The sequence below is a fragment of the Ambystoma mexicanum genome, chromosome 7q (assembly GCF_040938575.1).
Source record: "Ambystoma mexicanum isolate Mex_15411 chromosome 7q, UKY_AmexF1_1, whole genome shotgun sequence".
NCBI classification, from domain to species: domain Eukaryota; kingdom Metazoa; phylum Chordata; class Amphibia; order Caudata; family Ambystomatidae; genus Ambystoma; species Ambystoma mexicanum.
In genome coordinates this window covers 612,967,283-612,986,319 of record NC_090941.1, presented here as the reverse complement: position 1 = coordinate 612,986,319, position 19,037 = coordinate 612,967,283, and the positions used below count along the sequence as shown (strand labels likewise).

The 19,037-nt window shown below is 43.6% G+C and overlaps 1 protein-coding gene across 6 annotated transcripts in view; it reads left to right on the top strand.

Moving 5' to 3' along the window:
* Positions 1-19,037, top strand: part of NBEA (neurobeachin) — a 2,584,133-nt gene that overhangs the window by 2,257,524 nt on the left and 307,572 nt on the right. For all 6 annotated transcript variants that reach the window (XM_069640609.1, XM_069640605.1, XM_069640608.1 and 3 more), the window contains one exon: positions 8,109-8,228. In XM_069640609.1, coding sequence (XP_069496710.1) covers positions 8,109-8,228 — 120 coding nt within the window. The remainder of the gene's footprint in view (positions 1-8,108; positions 8,229-19,037) is intronic.

The window sequence follows — 19,037 nt, the reverse complement described above, 5'->3', positions numbered from 1 at the left end:
TTCATTGGATAAAATTATATATCTTGGTAGTTTAATGGCAGCTTTGTTTGTATGAGATGCCTTTGTTTCTAGTATGTTCTAGCCTGCACAGAGAGAATGCACCTAGAATGTGAGCACAGCACCACCCCCACCCCCAGGTTTCTCTGTGAAATGGCATTATCTTATGACCAGTTTAATTGAGGAGTTCTTCTTTCTCCAACATTATATGATGCGCTTTTTATGTTTTGAAATGCCATTGGCATCCTCTGCAGTAAGCACCGCTTGAGGGAGAGAAAACCGACAATGCTTTGAAACTGTAAATCTCTGTGCTTTCATCATCCTCCAGCACAGAACCCGCGAGAAGAGCTGCTGAAGTCTCCCAGCGCTTTCTACATCAGAGGGGAAAAACAGACTTCTTTCCAAACAGGTTTTTTGAAAAAACTATTGTTTGAAAGACTCAAAAAGTAAGCTCCTTCCAGGGGACAGATTACCAAAATATGGGGCAAATGATTTAGCACCAGTTTTGCTTCTTAGTGAATACATAATGGAGCAAATCAGTTTCGCTCCAATCCGTGTTATTAAAACATCTTTTCACCAGGTGAAACGAGTAGCAGACTGTTGTATTTACTGTGTTTGCTACATAACACTTTTGATGTTAGACAGAAAACCTCACTAAAGGTAGTCTGATTCAAAGTTTCTATGGTGACCAAATCTGTATTATTTAACTTTTTGTCCATTTTTTAGCACTAGTGCAAATGCTTATCTGACCCCAGATGTATTTTTCTGCAATGCTCCATGTGTCACAGATTCAAGACATTTCTGAAGCTTAAATGTCCACCCTTAAACACGATTTGTTTTTTAGTATAAACTCCACAATTCCCAATTTTGTACCACTGGAGAGCTTTTTTCCTTTTGCGCATTCCAGAATGTTATTGTTTTTTTTATAAATCTGAATACCTTAGGCAATGCAGGTCTAGTATGGGGTTCTCACAGCAGTATGGGTGGCGGGACCTAACACAGCAGTTCTAAGGTTGGCTTCATTGGTTGCCATTCTAGTTCAACCTTTAGCTGCATATGTTTGCAGGGCCGTTTTGAAACTGTTTTCCTTCATTTGGTCTTTCATGTGAAAGTATCTCCCCTCTAAATTATGGGTAAGCCTGGGAGAATTCTTGGAGTTTGCAAATCTCTACATGATTCGCCAAAATTCTCTTGCAACCCAAATCTGCCTCAATTTACTTTCAGAGCTATACACCTCCAGAGGGAGTTCAGGTGGTTTGCAATGGTTAGAGTTGATCCATGGAGAAGGGACATTTGAAAACATCAAAATTGAAAATATAGTAGCAATGGTGAAATGGCTCTCTGAAGGGAGAGACAAGGTGGGGAAAGCCAGGGGTGGTGGAGAGGCTGCGTCCAGGGTTAGCAATAGGAAATCCGGTGTAATGCTTCCATGAATATTATCCAGGTAAGATAGCATATCTAACTCTGCAGTAAGATCCCGCAATATTTTAAGGTACATGCTGCATAGATTTTTAGATCACCCACAGGTTATTGGTTTGGATCTGGGTCGGAAAAGCATAGTCTTTCATTCCTTCTGGAGGGAATTGATATTTGATAGTAGTCCTGCACTTTGTATGTCTGGGCAGTGTTCATCACATGCCTGTCTTACCTTGGTCTACTTTTAAGCTTTCATATGTCAGTAAAATGAGTCTCATTGAGATGTTTATTAGTAGGGTACTCATTTCACGTATGCAGTCATTCACATGTTCCGTGATACAGTATTGCTTAACAGGTGCCATTGCATGCCTCGTATGCCGTTCATCCATTGATGTCATTAAAATGAGTATCATTTGCACAAATGACATTGAATTAAGACAGCAATGTACCTGAGAACTACCAGTACAAACTAATGTATGTTTTCAAAGGATTCTTTTTGCCTGCTAAATTCAAGGGGTACATTTTGCGTTGCATGCGAAACAAACTACCCCACCATCTGCTTGGTCTGCGATCTGATCCTCTGCTACTTGCAGGAGCGGTTCTGACCTTTTCAGCATACTGTTTAAAGGACCATTCACCAGCGTGACATTGTCATTAGCTTAACTTGAATTCACCAGTTCAACTTTTTGCATGTTCTGGTGGTCGGCGAACTACTAGTACCCAAAGAATTCAGGTGACTGAGCTCAGTCACAAGTATATTATCCCTGGCCTAATTATGAGTTTTTTGGATTTTCAGATCTAGTTTTTTGCCCCCCACCCATCGTCCAACAAATTCCAATGACTCCCACTGCTGTCGTCATACAGCCTGCACACAGGGGATCAGTGGTAGCACCAGCACAGCCTACTCAACAAGTTCCTCAGGCTTTCGCCTTATAGCCTGAATGCAAATTCCAAACAGTTTGCCGAGGCCTGCAGGTGCAGAACACCTTCCACCTCCTACAGGCAAGTGCCCTGATTCATGAAGTGGACTTGTGTGTGTGAACATTGCTGGGCATGTTCCGGACATGTGTATGTGCAAAGAAGTGAAAATATGGTAAAAATGATTTTAATTCCTATAGAAGATTCAGGGTAGGTGACAGCTTACCAACTTTGAATTAGTTCAGATCAACACTAGCAATTATTCAGGAATGACTATCCGATTGAAAACGAATTCAGCAATTCAAGCAAAAGACATCGATTTTTGACAGGTGGAGGAATTTAGTCAAATTGCAATTCAGCACTTTTTCCGAATGCGTCGAGCCTGATTACGGAATAACTATACGGAGCTGGGATGTCGTTCTGGGTTTGTTGGAAGGCATAGGATCTTAGCTTTAAAATGAAAGTTAAATCTCGCTGCTAGGACGTGCGGTTCAAAAGATAGACAATTTAGTGGAGGTAGATTCTCGAAATTAAAGTAAAGCTCAGAATGACAAATGACAATTTCACAGCTTTGAATTCACAGAATGAACACACGATTTCTATGATGCAGTTCTATATAGGTAGAAATGGTTTGAATTAGATTATTTTAAACTAAGAGATTGGTTTTGCACAGTTCTGGCTGAGTACTCGCACTATAAATTTGAACTAGGCCGTCAAGATCTGGTCAGGTTGGGACTGGACTCCCAGCGGGTGGTTCTGAAGTCACAGCTATCTGGGTCAGCTCTGCTCTCTGGTCTGGATCTCTGGTTCTGGTCTCGGCACTGCACATCGGTCTGGTCTGGTCTGCTAGAGGCACTGCACAGCGGTCTGGATACAGCGGTCTGGTTCTGGGACAGAATTCTATCCAGAAGCAAAACGGCTCGCCCGGCTGTTGAGAATCAGGTTGCAAAAGATTTTGAGGTCTGCTGAAAAGGATTCAGCTTGTGGATTGGCCTCTTTGCTTCAAGTTCTGGAGTCTGGATTCTAAGTTCTGGTCTCTGGATATTGTCTGGATTGGAAGTCGTCCGGCAAAGTGCTTCGCAAGAAAGTGGAAAGTGAATGTCCCTACCTGGAAGGCTGACTTTCTATGCCCAACCCTCTGAGGATCCTGATAGGTTAAAGGATTTTCTGTGCTCTCACTGGAGAACGGAGTTGTGAGTCATCAGGCCTCATGTTTATGGCATACAGAAAGAATACTCCCCTTGTCACTTTGCACACAAATCTATTTTTGATCCAAATGCATATACATCTATGTACAATTTCTCTAATATTATATGTCCAGTTAACATATTTTCTGTAGCGCCAAACCATCCGATCCCTGTCTTTGTAAGATGTTGTGTCCACTTCTGACAGAATTCTGCCCTTTTCATCCAGAACACAACCTCTAAACTTTTCCAGAATTTACACAAATGTGCGCAAGGAATATGGGCATCAGATGATGAATGTCAGATTTTTAACATACAGACATTTGGAGTAATACCCTATTTTCCACTACTACCCCCCCAGAACATACCACAGAATCCTAACACCTCTTAAAATGTGCACAAAAAAATCACAGGAATCATGATATTATTGATATCATTTTGACAATTATGTACTATGAATTATCCATCTTTCTAAAATTATGCTCTGGCCCAGAGGGGTGTGGTTTCCCAAAGCACATGGGGGATTTCTGGTTTGTCTACTCCCTCCAAGCTCAGCTGGCTAACAGAGGCAGTGCCCCTCCCATTTCCTTCTGGGAGGAAGCTATTTACGACCCCCTGATTTAGCATTTGCCTGAGCCAAGGAAAGTTCAATGTTCTGTTTCCTGCAGTCTCAGGTACCCCTCCCCTAATTCAATCAGAGAGGTGTAATCTCCTTTTGGTGGGGGCAGGAGAAGACAGGCCAGGCCTGTGAATGCAGTTGCTGGGCAAGTTTCAACTCCTGTCAGGGGTAGTTGCCGAGGATAATTCAATCTCTTTAAGCCAGGCTTCAACCAAATGACAATTTTGTTCCCATTTTTCTTCCTTCAAATCAAACTTACAATTTTGACACATGCAACTAGAACGCTGATTCTAAGTTCAAAACTATGACATTTAAACAGTTGCAACCTATGTGACACTCCAAAGTAAATCACTCATTTATTTTAAACATTTCGATTTTAGTGGCTTTAAGTCCAATTTCACTTAAGCTGCTGACATCCACAGCTCAGCCAGTTTTGTTATGAACATTATTTTAGGCTCTTCATCTTTCCAGATTTTGTATGCACACAAGACTTCATTCTGTCAGATGTCTGCTGGTGTTGAGTAAGATTTTTGAATATCTTGCAATGTTTGAAATAGGCATTTTGAGCTTGCATTAAGAGAAACAAAGGTGATTTTAAAGCGCTTTTTGAGCTAACAGGCACTGCTGTTTTTCCTTTGGCACCACGTTTCACTCATGGCGCTTCTGGCCCATCATGCTCGCACTGGTGGGTGCATCTTGGATTTTCTAAGCCCACGGCACCAAATGTTGTAGCATAATGATTCAAACGTGGGTCAAGATACCCGACAGCTACCACCCTGTGTCACACAATACATCTCAGTACTTGTTCCGTTTAGCAGTGGCAACCCAGACATTTTTCATAGGGGTGCCTGATGAGGTAATTTTGGGTGGCACATTCATTGACCTCTGAGGCACAGGCATGCCAGTAGGGGTTGGGGGATGCAGCATTTTTATAAGGGTGGCCCTGGCACTCCCTTTGCTCTCTCCTGGTGCCGCCACTGCTGTTCAGAGTTATATTTTGTATTTTACAGGATAGCAACTCCCAGGATGCACTTCGATGCAACCAAGAAATCCCAGATCAACCAGGGGAATGGAATAGAAAACAGAAACGTAATAGAGTGGAATTTCAATTGCTAAACAGAGATGAGGCACCAAACTCCCAACCCCAGACGGACTGCAGGCATATGTTGGGGCAAACGAAAACGAACTGAGTAACTGCGAGGGAGGTGGGAAAAACACAGAAATCCTTGCCAAACCAAATTGTAAGCAAAACTCACCAGCACATGAAGAAAGGCGTAAGGAAAATTAGCAGCCTGAACACCTGGATACTACCTGGCAAATGGAGATCGAAAAAGGGAGTGGGGTTCAGAGAGATCTTTAAAGCTTTGTACCTGTGTAACTCAACCCCTTAGAAAAGAATAGCCACAGATTAGACCTCAGAGTTAGGTGAACGATGGAACCACTAGAAGAGGGGGATATAAACAGGAAAAGAACAGTACAAAGGTGAGTGAATGAGAGACAAGTGTGGATTTTATGGGTGAGGTCAGAAGGTGTAGAGGCAAACGTCAGACCAGGAAGAGGAGCGATGGCAGAGTGGAGTGCTTGAGAGTAGCTGTTGGAGTTGGTGTACAGTGCAGGTGCGGCATTGGTTGTGGGTGAGAGTAGTACTAGTTGAGTGTAGTGTGTTGACCGGAGAAGTAAGAGGAATGGGAGAGAGGGAGACGCATAGTGGGACATCTTGTGAGAATAGGAGTGAGTAAGTGCATTGTAAGAGGATGTGGAGAGAGTGCCATGTGCTAGTGGAAGTAATAGAGAGGGCAGAGTGAAGCAGGAGGGGAGGTGGTTGGAAAGTGTGTGTTAAGATTAGGGCACAGAGGCATGGATGGGGGATTGAGGGTCTGGGAGAGGTGAGGAGAAAGGTGTGGAAAGTGGAGTGGAGGAGTGTGCAGTGGAGTAACTTTGCTGAAAATGTTGGGGGGGACATGACATCTGAAGTAAAGGTGCCCCGTCCAAATGAATGTGGACAAAATGGTGTGCCATGAAAGTAGGGGGGACAAACACCCCTAAAATTACGCCCATCGCAGTGTGGAGAAATGTGATGAGAGAGGAGAAAGAGAGAAAAGAATAGAGTCCAGGCATATATCGGAGGGACAGAAGGGGGGAGAGATAAAAAGGACCAGAAGGCAGAGATGGATGAGGACTGAGGTGAATCGGAGAAAGGGGAGAGAGGGAACATGTGCATTTCAGAACGGTCCAGAGTGTCTGTTACCGGCACAAGGAAACAATACTTCCCATTGAGAAACCTGGTGAGTGATAGATTATGGCATCCCTAGAAGAACCACAGAGAGAGCCAGATAGATGAGGCTTTTTGCCCTTAGGCCATCACCTAAAGCAAGCCCCAGATAGGAGGGGTTACTGATCACTAAATAGAAGAACTGGGGGTTATGTATGCCTGGGATACGGGGGTGTGGGCCCACTGGAGATTGAGAGATGGAAGTTCATTAGAGTATGTTGCTCACACCCCTGACGAGAATAAAACACTTGAATTCTAGAATTTAGAAAATGATAACCCTTGAACCATCCTTCAGAGTCTGGAGTTATTGAAACCATCCATGGCAGAGGCCACAATGCTGCTTAGAGTGCTCTTTATAAGCCTATGCTAACATAATATTTATGTCAAAATAGGATTAACGACATTCCTCAGTATAACGAACCCTATGCAGACATTTCAAATAAAACGTTTTGTTCCATTTCTCCTCAAGCAATCTCATTGAACTTTTGGGTTCAGCTTTTGTTTTAGGTGCGTTCCATCCTTTCTCCCCTGACTAACCACTTCCTCCCATTTTTTGTTTGGTTCCTTCATGTTTCCCTCCTTTTATTCCCTACACAGCTTTACTGCTTGTTATTTAAATATTTAAATCTTTTATAATTTGTATTTCGATTAATTGTATATAATTCATTTTCCACTGTTTAAATTAAATGGGCCCGTATTGTAATGGCTGAAAAGCGTGGGGTAAAATGAGTGCATTCCAAAATCCCATAAATACCGGCAGCAGCTACACGTAATATTATAATGTGTACATTAGTCAATAGTAGGCTTACAAATAGCGCATTGCCATCTTTGTCAGTTATGAAATCATTGTTTAATGTTAAAGGATATTTATACCGCGCGCTATCACCACCAGAGTGGTCCCCTGGTGCTCTGGCGGGTCTGAAAAAAATGGGGGTAGGTTGGGGTACGTTAGTAGGGCAACGCTTGGAGAAAGAGCAAGAGACCTATGATGTGCTGTTGGCAGCTCCAGTTCGGTTAACATCGTTCGCTGAGCTTTTTGGTGTTGTATCCTGTCAGTATCCGTGTACGGCTATTTGTGGTTTTATCCGGTCAGTATCCGTGTACGGCTATTTGTGGTTTTATCCGGTCAGTATCCGTCTACGGCTATTTGTGGTTTTATCCGGTCAGTATCCATGTACGGCTATTTGTGGTTTGTTGGTTGTTGCAAATGTCACTCCTTTCTAGACGCATTATCCAGAAATATGATGCAAGTGCTCCTGTATGGCATTTTAGTGGCCCTTAGGCTCACAAATCATAGCGCTTGTGGATACTGGATGCCCACCTTGCGCCCAATGTATGTTTCAAGTTAAGTGCCCAGATATTTTCACTTGGAAGCATGCCAAAACATATCCGTACCCACAAATAATTGTAAGTGTTTGGGTGACCACCAAAAGGTACATTGATTTCCGCCACTCCGCCTCCCCAAACACACACAAACTTCCTGCCTTTCCCCTAGCAACGCATAATCACACTCTTATGTTGTGCTCATATACTTCACTTGAAAATGCTTTGCAATCGGCCATATAACGTGTGTTTGAACGCAACGACTCTTGTGCAAATAGGGTTTGTAGCTCGTAGGATCAGCGCCTTTGCGTTTTATTAGCATTAGGGGTTTGGTCCCTCGTGTTGCGCGAACTTGAAGTCTTCTTGGTTTTGTTTATAGGAACCCTTCACCACCTTCTTTCTGAACGCGAATGACGGCAAGTTTGACCACTCGGACAGGACCTTCTCTGCTGTGGCGCGATCGTGGCGGAACAGCCAAAGAGACACCTCTGACGTCAAGGTAGGTCCAAATATACAACGTGGTGTGAATATCCGCATGACTTAATTTCATTTACACGTCCATTTGTTTTGTGTGACAAACATGAACCATGAAATATTTCACCTGTAATTCGACATCGTTTTTAATCATTCTATTGCATACCCCTTTAATCAAGCCCCTGCGCATTGTTGCTGTAGAAAACAATTAATGATTCTTTTGATGTTGAGCGCTTGATGTGTTTTCCTTCCACGAAGACAAATTCGTCTTCAATTTAGCTCAAATGGCGGTGCGGCGGAACAGAGCACAATAAATCCTGCCTTCCCGCTGCTACCTCAATATTTGGTCTACTCCATAAAACACAGCAGGAATTGGATTTGACCTTAAAATGTCACATTGTTATAGCTCACCCAGCGCTCGGTTTGCATTGCCTGGGGCAATTAATAAAGCATTAATGACAAGGCCCATTTAAAATGTAGGCTTTTCTCTCCAGCTCTGGCTTCTCCCTGACTGCGCCTGGGGGATGTTATGCGACAGTACACTTTACATTAAAACAACAAACGCGCACACACAATGTGCAGAAACAGCTGAAGACTTGGAGAGATTTGCCATTGTTTCCTATCCCCTAAAAAATGGAAAGATCTTTTGTTTATTTGCAGGTACCCTGGAGACAGCAATGTTGGTTGCTTTGTGGGCGGAAAGGTTGTTCGAGTGCATATGACCTTTCGCAGGAGTATAATTCTCTGCTGTACAGCATCACGCATGCCTATGTTCCTCTTGCTTGATGCTGTGGCAAATCATTCCTCATAATTCACCCATTTCACATTCTGGCTTCTTTTGTTAAGGACGAGCATGCTTAATACCATTTAAAAAGAGCATATTATTAGTTGTTAACATAATTGTTGCCTAGTAAAATGTGTAAAATAAGCTTGTATTTTGTAAACTACGGGGGCACTGCCCCCCACACCGGCGATGGGCTCACATTGCTCACCCCTACTGCTGCGCATGGAACTCAGTGGCTTGGTCGCTTGTGGGGATACTCCACCAAAGGCTCGCTTCTTTCGCACCCTCCTCCCCGCCAACCCCTCGTTGGGGAATTGGAAAGTTGGACAGTATACCAGCAAAGGTGGAGAAATATGGGACCGAATGACAGCAGACCCATATCTTTAGGGCATACAATGACCCCAATTCAAAGCTTTACGGTACCGTCACTTATCACTTACACCTGTTCCTCACACAACTTCATCAGTTAATGAACTTGAAACGCCTTAGGAATTGTAGATTTGGACAGTATACCATCAAAGTTGGATGCATATGAAACGTTCACAAAATTGTCACTTATACACAACTTTATCAGTGAATAAACTTGCCTTGGGGATTGCAGATTTGGACAGCATACCATTAAAGTGTGCTAAATGTGGAACGGAATTACACCAGAACCATGTTTATAGGACATACAGCGACCCCAATTTCAAGCATTACAAAAATCGTTACATAAAAACGTTACATGAAATCGTCACTTATGACAGTTAAAATGATGACCAATCAAAACGTGGAAAGAAATTTGATGAATCAGCAAAAAGATGAATACAATCAATTTAAACATTTTTAATGGGTATCACAGCTCAACATCTAACAAGAACCAGGCAAACAACCTCCAAATCAAATACTTAATTTAGTAAATAATATGTAGAAAACATATAAAGGGGATAAATTAAGCAGCAAGATTTACGATATACTAGGTGAGAGCTAGAGAGTGGCATTGCAGCTGTGTATAGTACCGCTGAGAAGGGGTGCAGTGAGCATAAGGAGGGTGTGTGGAGTTCACCAGACAGCTTCGTGCATGTCAGCTGGGGGATGTCCAAACCAAACTGGCTTTCTAGCCATTTACTGTGAAATGGATCGTCTCCTGCATCTGCAAATGCTACTCTATCGTAAATAGAGGTTAACTCTGGGGTGATGCAGCGCCGTCACGAGTGGGGTCCAGGGGAGGCAAACTGGCCTGGGCCTCGCACTCAGGGGGGCCTCGCGCGGGTCAGTGGGTCATGAGAATAGATTAGCCGAGGTCAGGTGTGAGTGTGCTGCCATCGATTTGCTGCTGGATGCAGTGCCAGCCTGCAGGCATCAGAGATGCACAACAAAACCAAAGTTGCGCGCACTCAAGACTTGTAAATTTCTTAAGGTGTGAATCACACCATCAACAGTGGGCTGGCCTGGTCTCACTGCTGCCTGCCCTGGCAGGGATGTGTGAGCTTACTCGGCCAGGCCCCAGCCAGGCCCAGCAACCAATCAATGGCAGTTTACCGCCACTGGTGCTTTGGGAAGCTAGTCCAATACATGTGCGACTTGCATGGGCACTTTGGTCCCCTAGTTTGTCCTTTGTGCACCCTTAAAAGGATTCCTTCTTCTTCCTCGCTTTACGGGTGCGATTGGTGTCATCGAGGGCACTTATGTTTGTTTTTAACACCATCCAAAGAGCATTCAATATGGCAACGCCTGACTGTTGCCCAAATAGCGGAAATAGGGTGTCCTTGTGTTCCTACATACTGTAAATGTGTCTACTTTTGGTGCCTCAGACACAGTGCACAGTTTTTTCATGCAATGTGATGTACGTGACATTTGCATGTGAGAAGTGCGGATATGAAGGATACGCCAGAAAAGTGCACATTGTGTCGTATGTGCTGTCTTATTCGCTGTTGCTTTGTGTGTCTTGCTCAGCATTTGTTGCTGTGCAGCCCACCGTGCATTTTTGTTAATTTCTTTTTTAATACATGCCTCACTATGAGAGGCGCGATCATGCACATACATCTCTGCATACTTGTGCATTTCACTGAGATGCATATGCGTTTGTGAATCTGCTCCACTGTCTTCTATTGTGTACAACAGTTTAGTGAATGTATTTTGTAAATATAATTAAATAAATAATGATCATACATCACATTTCTGCATGAAGGTACCAGTAGACAGAGTGGACAAAATAAATATTGACGGTTGTCATCCTTTTTGGTCTGGCTTTCTATTTTTGCTCATTGCAAAACAAAAGGAAGGTTTTAAATACATCGCAACCTCTGCCATTGCTCTAGAAAAAAAACAGAGCATTGTTCTTTAGCCTGCCAATCCATTACAGAAAGGGTAAAGACCATATGCAAACCAGGCTTGATCCCACCCAAGAAAAGGCTTCAACCCAAGATTATTTTTGGGTTGAAGAAGTTGTGTATAAAATATCACTGTACTGTGAGACAAATACAGTTTTCTGGATCTGCAGTAATGCATTTGAGCAAATACCTCAATGCATTGAGCAACTCTATGGTCAGGTTTTATTTAAATAACAGAAAGATATATTAACATAAGTTCTGAAGTGAATCACAGAGCTGCAGATAAGACACAGTGTGATTAATCTGCCCAGGATCACACACTTTGGTTAATTAGTGAAACCGGGATTTGGACAATTTAAGCAACTAAGCACATCTTCACAGGTTTAGTTGATATATTTTTTTCTAATAAGCATTTGAAGATAATGCATTTACTACTTTTAACAGTGCCAAATGCTTTGCTGTGACATGTGTTTCTTGGCTATGATAATGCTGTGTATTTAGGGCTCCCCTTTTCAGGTCTCTCCCAAATGCAACCTTTTCACAACTCACCTGCTAGACATATTGCAGGCCTGAACAAACATGGCTACATTAACCCAAGTCATACTAAATTACATTGGCTTGAAGAGGTTTTCTCAGTCTTTCGGAGCAATGTTTGTAATGGAGGCACTGGAGGAAAGTATAGGGATTGGGTGGCCTGCCATACATATCACTGTGGCAAACCTGGAGACTGTGCAGTGGCTGCCTATGTAGGATTTTTAAAAGCATTCTGCAACATCCGACGATTGGAGGGGGAACATTGAAGGAGGGAAACACAGTACACCTGTCTCCCAAGCAGGGCTGTCACAAGGGTAGGCACTGGGTAGGACTGAGGCAAATAATTGTCTTGGGCACCAATTGAAAAAGTGGCCATAGTCACAAATGGCAGTTCATTCCTTTTGTGACAGACTGTTTGAATAGTACCCAAGGGGGAGTTTATGATGCAAATTGTGCAAAATAAACAATATTTATCCAGCCACAATGGTCAAAACTAGTAGCCGTATAGTAAAGTAACTAATCAAACTGGCCCAGCCCAGTAACTCATCAAACTGGCCCAGCCCAGAGAGGTGCAGTGTAGTGCTCTCTTGGCACTGAATTTTTATTACCACTCAATAACTAAAAGTAATGGTCATATTTTGGCTTATTTACGGTGCCACTGGCCAAATGCAAAAAATGAAGCGGCCTCACCACATTTTCTGCCCCGGGCCTCACCTCACCCTGTGACAGCCCTGAGGGGATGTCCAAAGCTGACTGGCTTTCAAGCTTTTCATTGAAAAAATGGATCCTCTCTTGATTTTCAACTACCACCCTAACATATACAGAGGACTCCACTCCCGGAAGGTGTACATGTACAGTTCATCAGAAAGAGACAGTTTAAGTGCTTTGCTGAGATTTGATGTTCATTTAATTATAAAGTTATTTACAGGGTTTCATAAAAGGCTATATTTATTATCTTGCAACCCCTAAGAGTGCTTTTGGGATTGGGTGCATTTGCAATAAGACTTGCGTATATGATCCCGGGTCGAAGCAGTAAATGTGGAGTTATTATTCCAAGAGGCTCACCTCCTGCGTTGAAAATAACAAGATGGCAACAACAGTGGGCAACTTTCAGAATGAAACCTTTGACTGGAGGGTTACAAATTTCCTCTGTTAGGTGTCGGAGCCCAATCCCTGGTACTGGTTTTGAAGTTTTGACTCACCATATATGTCTCGAATGCTTGCATTGGCGTGACTAAGTCAAGTCTTTCCTGATTTTTAAGGTGGTATGGCTGAGTTCTCAATCCCAGGCTCAGGTTATTTCAGGGTATGGATTTCTGCTCTATAAGGGTCTGGCCTCCCTACTTCTAGGTGTCGCTGCGTTTGCCCATCTCAGTTTTCTGGACAGTATGTAATGTGGTGATCTTTTATGGAGAAATTAAGCACCTGTGTTCCAGTACAGCCTCTTCGGGTCTCTCACGTGGCTACTGCTAGCTTTACTAGTTGGTCACTAGTTGATGATGAACAGTTTGAACAGACAATGCCACAAAATATGGTGGCCTATTACCTGCAGGCCACTTCATCTTCCAAAGAAAATGCTTTTATTATTACAGCGTAAGGAGGCTGTACCAGGCCCCTGGATGGTGAGTATGAGAGAGGCAGACAACTTGTTTACAGCTGAAATAAAGGGTAAGGGATCCCTCCATTTTTCAGAGTTCTCACTTCAGGAATGAAACTCATCAGTACATCTCTCTATTTGTGGTATTTTATTCGGCGTTTGTATGGTGTGATGGTCAGGCCACGCTTTCAGTGTTGTAAAATCAAGAACACGAGGATATAATGTGGTTTACTTATTTCATCACTGGACATTTGTGAATTTGCAAATAATATAGAAATACAACTCACAGAATGTGAACACTTGTCTAAACAAATAGAAATCGGCAGCTTGTGCCGCCCTGAATAAGATCAGATTTTGAAATTGGTCGGACCCAGGAGGCTGCTGCCCATACTGCGCCCAGCTTTCTAATTTGGGGCGGCGTGGGGGAGGGAGGAGTGTGAAGGGAGTTTGGGGGGGGAGGGGTTTGAAATATTTTTTTGCCGACGCTAAAGCTCAGATTGTTAAGAGTTGGTTTCCCACATAGCATGGAAGAAAAGATGCACACCAAGAAGCAATGGCAGTCAATAAACTGGAACTTAGGAATAGCCGGCCTTAAAATAGACGTCTGGAAACTCTGCTCCACCTGCAGATTGTCGAGTTGGAAGTTAAATATGAAGTTTGATGAACCATTGAGAATTGAGGCTCCATAAAAGACAATGAAAATAAATATGTGGTAATTTCACAGGGAAACAGAGGATAACACTAAGACAAGGAATGGGTTCAAAAATAAAGCGGCACACTGCACTGTGCTGAATATCCAAATGAAGCAACTTCCCAAGCAGCATATGGAACCACTCGAATGGCAGAGGAAGTGGCACGCACATGAATGCAGTGTTCCAAGCACATTGCCCGCCGTAACAGGCGGAGGAGGCCATGAAGGCCCGGCAAGAATCAAGCAATGCTTTATGAAAGAGTTGCATGCGAACAAAGCAAGGAAACCTAGCTCATTCTCCAGCAGCTGGTCTTCATTAAATCCACAAATCTCTGAGGATGATGGTAGCACATCTGGGTAACTGTTGAACATCCCACCCCACCCTACCTTCGCCCCCACCCGTTACCATTCAGTACATCTTATTTCTCACTCGGTGTGTCTAAGGATTGAGAATATCCGGAAAACATCAGCTTTCTCCAAAGCCTAGGATAGTAATGGTGCAATACAAACTTGACTCGCTCCCCTTACCTTTGCTAACAGTTCCATGCACGGAAAGTCGTCAGTACAACCACCGCCCAAGCTTTGAGGGCAATGCACAGCAATCTCTGATGCTTGATGATAAAGTAGCATTTTCCTGGTGCAGTATACATGGAATGGATACAAGCATTTAACCCAATGATTGCTTGGGCATCTGAGGCTCTGAGTGGACTTGGTCATGTGAATCAGATGGTATTTTAGCATCTAGGGGAAATCTCCCGCCTGTGTGCGGATACCCCCATCCCAACGGGAACTGCATGCTTACAGTCTGGGAAGACAAAATGGCCTCTACAAGGGGCAGTTTCACTGCACTTACACATCCAGTCACCCTTGACCTAACCTTCTCAACACGCCCCTTGCTGACCTGCACAGCAATTAGTATCTCTTCTAGCTCACAAAAAGAAAATGATGGAGCCACCTATGGCTGGAGGGTATCTCTGCTGCGGATTATCTGGCTTAACATGCTTCCGGCAGAAAAGCACAGACCGAGCCGGCGGGAACCCAGTCTGCAGCCCTTCACATTAATCAGTCAGTAGGCAGCATAGTGCAATCAGCGAGGCACAGCTCCTCAGACTTAAGAAACTGAGCTCAAGGAAATCTCACAAAGGTCAGCAAGTTGCGCACATACACCCTCCCACCCCCCTTATACAGGCTGTTGACCAACAAAAACCAAGTTCAGCAGATACCCCAAAGATATCGTTTATTCTTCAAGGGGGTTACCCATCAGATCCCAACTGGCAGGGCATGGCAATTCTAATTAAGAACCTGCCAAAATGTCTACTTTTTTAAAGCTCTTCCTGCGCTCTGCCTCTCCCATCAGACTAGATCTTCCATACTGCAACTTCCTGTTGCAATCGGAAACATGTCCCTAACACGCCTATCTGGAAATGCCAGTAAAACAAATGTTGCACCTCCATACCCTTCTTTCTTCATAAGTAGCCGTACGCTGCAGGATATGTAATGGGCGGTATGGGAAACATAAGGAACCCAGGCTTCTTCTCCTGTAGGTTTTTTTTGTCATTTGCATACTTTTATAGCTTGTTGGCTAATTGCCTGGTATCTGTTTGAGTACATTTTCTTCTTTGTAAACCTTGTTTTTCGAAATGTCCAAATGACACTTATGTAAACCTTTATTTTATAGAATGTGCTCCAAGAAAACAAATGCCAACTAAGAGAGAGCAGTATGACAGAAGCGCTCGTATAATGACCTTGAAATATAGTTTTGTATAATACAAAATTGCATTAATGCTAGTTTGCACATGCGGTAAAGGCTCCAGATACAAATGCTTTCTCTTGATTCTTCTACTAATCTTTGCTTATATTCGCTGACACCAGAATATTTAGAAGTTTGGGATCAAGTAGAGCTATAAATGGATGTGGCAGTGGCAAGGAATGCAGGTATGAACGCCAGGGGGCAGTAGTGAAGGGGATGGTAACAGGCATGATCTTTCCATCATGGCGTCAGACCACCTCCACTGCTGCATTCAGAGGAGAATTGTTCTTGTACAGATCATTCATTTTCTTTGGTTATTCCATCCTTGTGAAAAATGTTCAAGGCCATCACATATCTAGACGTGACCAGATATGCATTGCTGCAACATAATAAACAAAAAAAAAGCTCACCTATATTTTGAGTAAAATTTAAATTCAAAAGCAGCCTGAAATACTGAATTCCACAAAATAATGGCTGTGTGTGTAAATATATCTCTCGGTCAAAAGCAATATTGTACTTGCAGAGGATACGCTCACCTGCCCCAGGGCAGAGAGGGTTAATGTCTGCTGAAGTATTTAAGCTTTGCTACACACAAGGGAGGTCTTGCTTAAAATAAAGTTTGCCAAACTGTCTCTCCATTAGTCTTGACCCCGCATGTGCCAAAGAGCGCAAGCTGGGAGAAGAATGGGTCTTAGCTGAATGACCTTCTCAGGAAACAAGTCACCCGGAAATGACCTTAACGAGGCCAGTCAGCTCACAGCCTTTCCTCCGCCTCTACCCCTCCGCAGTAGCTGCTAAAGAGCCTACTGTTTGGGCCCTAATCTGTCCTAAAGCCTCTCGAAAAATTGTTATATTGCTTTCTGAATGGACTGTGTTGTTGTCTGAAGAGGTAACTGTGACAAAATGTCATTAAGGTGACATAGTGTAAATTAATACAGTTAATGGAGGTGCCCATAAGTGACTCATTGGCCTGTTGGGAGACTTGTGGAGAATTAATGGATGCCAAGGGAGCAGCCCTTGGGAAAAAAAGGCATGGCAGCTGTAAAACCCAGCAGTGAAATATACTCGAAAAATGAAACCGGCTGTGTTGGATTTAATTTCACAGGGAAACCATAAAAACAGTGTGCTCTCTTAGTAAAACATATTAAAATGAAATGTCAGATGTGATACAAATGGTATGCAATTATGACGGTGTTAATAGTGCTCTTCCATCACTCCAAGGCATACTTTCAGTTCTCTTAATTTCTCACCAGCTTGGGCTTGGCACACTTTTATAAATTAGGCAATGTGTGTTGGGATGTTTCCTGTTCATAGACACGACACAAGGCATCGCTTGCTATTATCTGTACCTAGGGGTTTTCAAAAGCTATTTAAGTAAACTAGGGATCATATGCTTGCTCTCGCGGGGCCATATCATTGAGACAAATAAAAAATGCACGGGCAGATATGTGCTGCTAATATATGCAATGCCCATTAACACATTCATTAATGACTGGCACACTCTCAGATTGATATTTGCACTCGGGTGTCGCATCTGAGCATTGTAAAAAGATTCATGCTGGAGTAGTCACACTTAGAAAGTGTGAGTACTTTCAATATAGCTCTCATATTGAATAGTCATATTTCTACTTTTTATGTATTGTCCTCTAATTTCTTTGAGGGGAGGTATAATGCAACTTCTGTTTAGACAGTGTGAGGAATTCGACCATCTGCATGGGCTGTGCGCTTGCCTGGGCTTTTTGAAATTCTAATTAAATGTAATGATGGTAGACTTACCTCAGGAAAATATGTGGGGCTAGTCCACACACATTTTTCTATGCTCACACCATGACAAATGCATAGACCCGTGTACTCTGGGTGGACACAGCCTACAGGCATACTCCGCCTTGTAATTTTTAGTTGGAATGTGACAGCCAGGAGTACACTATGTCATCTCCAGGAAGGGGGGGGGGGACCATGCTGCCCCCTTGTCATGGTCAGCCTAATTAACTAACAAATGCTCCATGGATCTGCCCTTTTGTTGGGCCTTGCAGCTGGTGGCAGCGATTAATATACCAATAGAAGGTACTTCAAACAGGCCCACATGGGGCCTGGCTGTAGAGGTTAACAAAGGAGACGGGAAACCCAACAACCTTTCATATGTAACTGTCAGCCTGAAGCCAGCTCCCCCCTCATGATCATTGACAGTGAGCTGTCATGTCTGGGACTGCTGTTTACAGTAAACCACCCCGCTAGGGGGACCCAATTCATGAGGTGCGATAATGTGGTTTGCACGAGCCAGAGAGTCTGGTCTCGATGCAGCTTCAAACGAGAACTACTGCTTTAACAGGGACCACATAGAGGGGTCCATTAACCAGAGAGACTCTTTGTGATCAACAACAGATGGGAAGATGGGTGGGACTTAGTATTACAAGGGAGTGTGGCCAGAGATATTTCTGCTGAGAGAAGGTTTCCACCATCTTGGTTTTGGGACACCCTTTGGTTCCTGTTTCACCTCTTTACCTTTTCCTGTTGCAAAGCACTCTGATTATGACCTCACACACATAGAAAATTGTTGGTAGGGACCCCAGGATTGGTTCACTTAGGTAGGCTTAGCCCACACCAATCCCTATGGCACACTTGGCTTAAAAAGAGGGCTGAATCCCTCTTTTGGCCGATCATCTGAAGACTTCGCTTGGAGTAACAATGAAGAACTGAACCTTGGACCCTGGCTGAAGGTACAGTCTGCCTTACCTCTTCCGCCAGTGAAGTAAGGCCAGGGTTTCTCCTAAACATCTTCCAGGGAACAGTGGGAGATGGAGGACCGCCAGCCGCTCCACAACCAGTACCCAGCCAGCACACTGCGTGCCCTGCTAGGCTCTGCAGCAAGCTTCCTGGATAGGAAGTGCCAGAAGGTCTCTGAACCTACAACCAAGGACAAGGCAGGTGCCTGCAACACACTCCACAGCTTTGGACCATCCACCTTAAAGGATGACACAAGCCCATTGAAGAAGCTGGGAGAAGTGCCTTGACAAGCATCTACCACCATTTGCCTTAAAGGACGTTTTTCGAGCCAGTCGAGTTCATCGAGCTGCAACCGACTGCAGCGCTGACGGTTGTCAAGCCGCAGTCGCTTAACGAAACCTGAGACCTCTAGACCAGTGCTTCAGAACCACTGATCAGCACT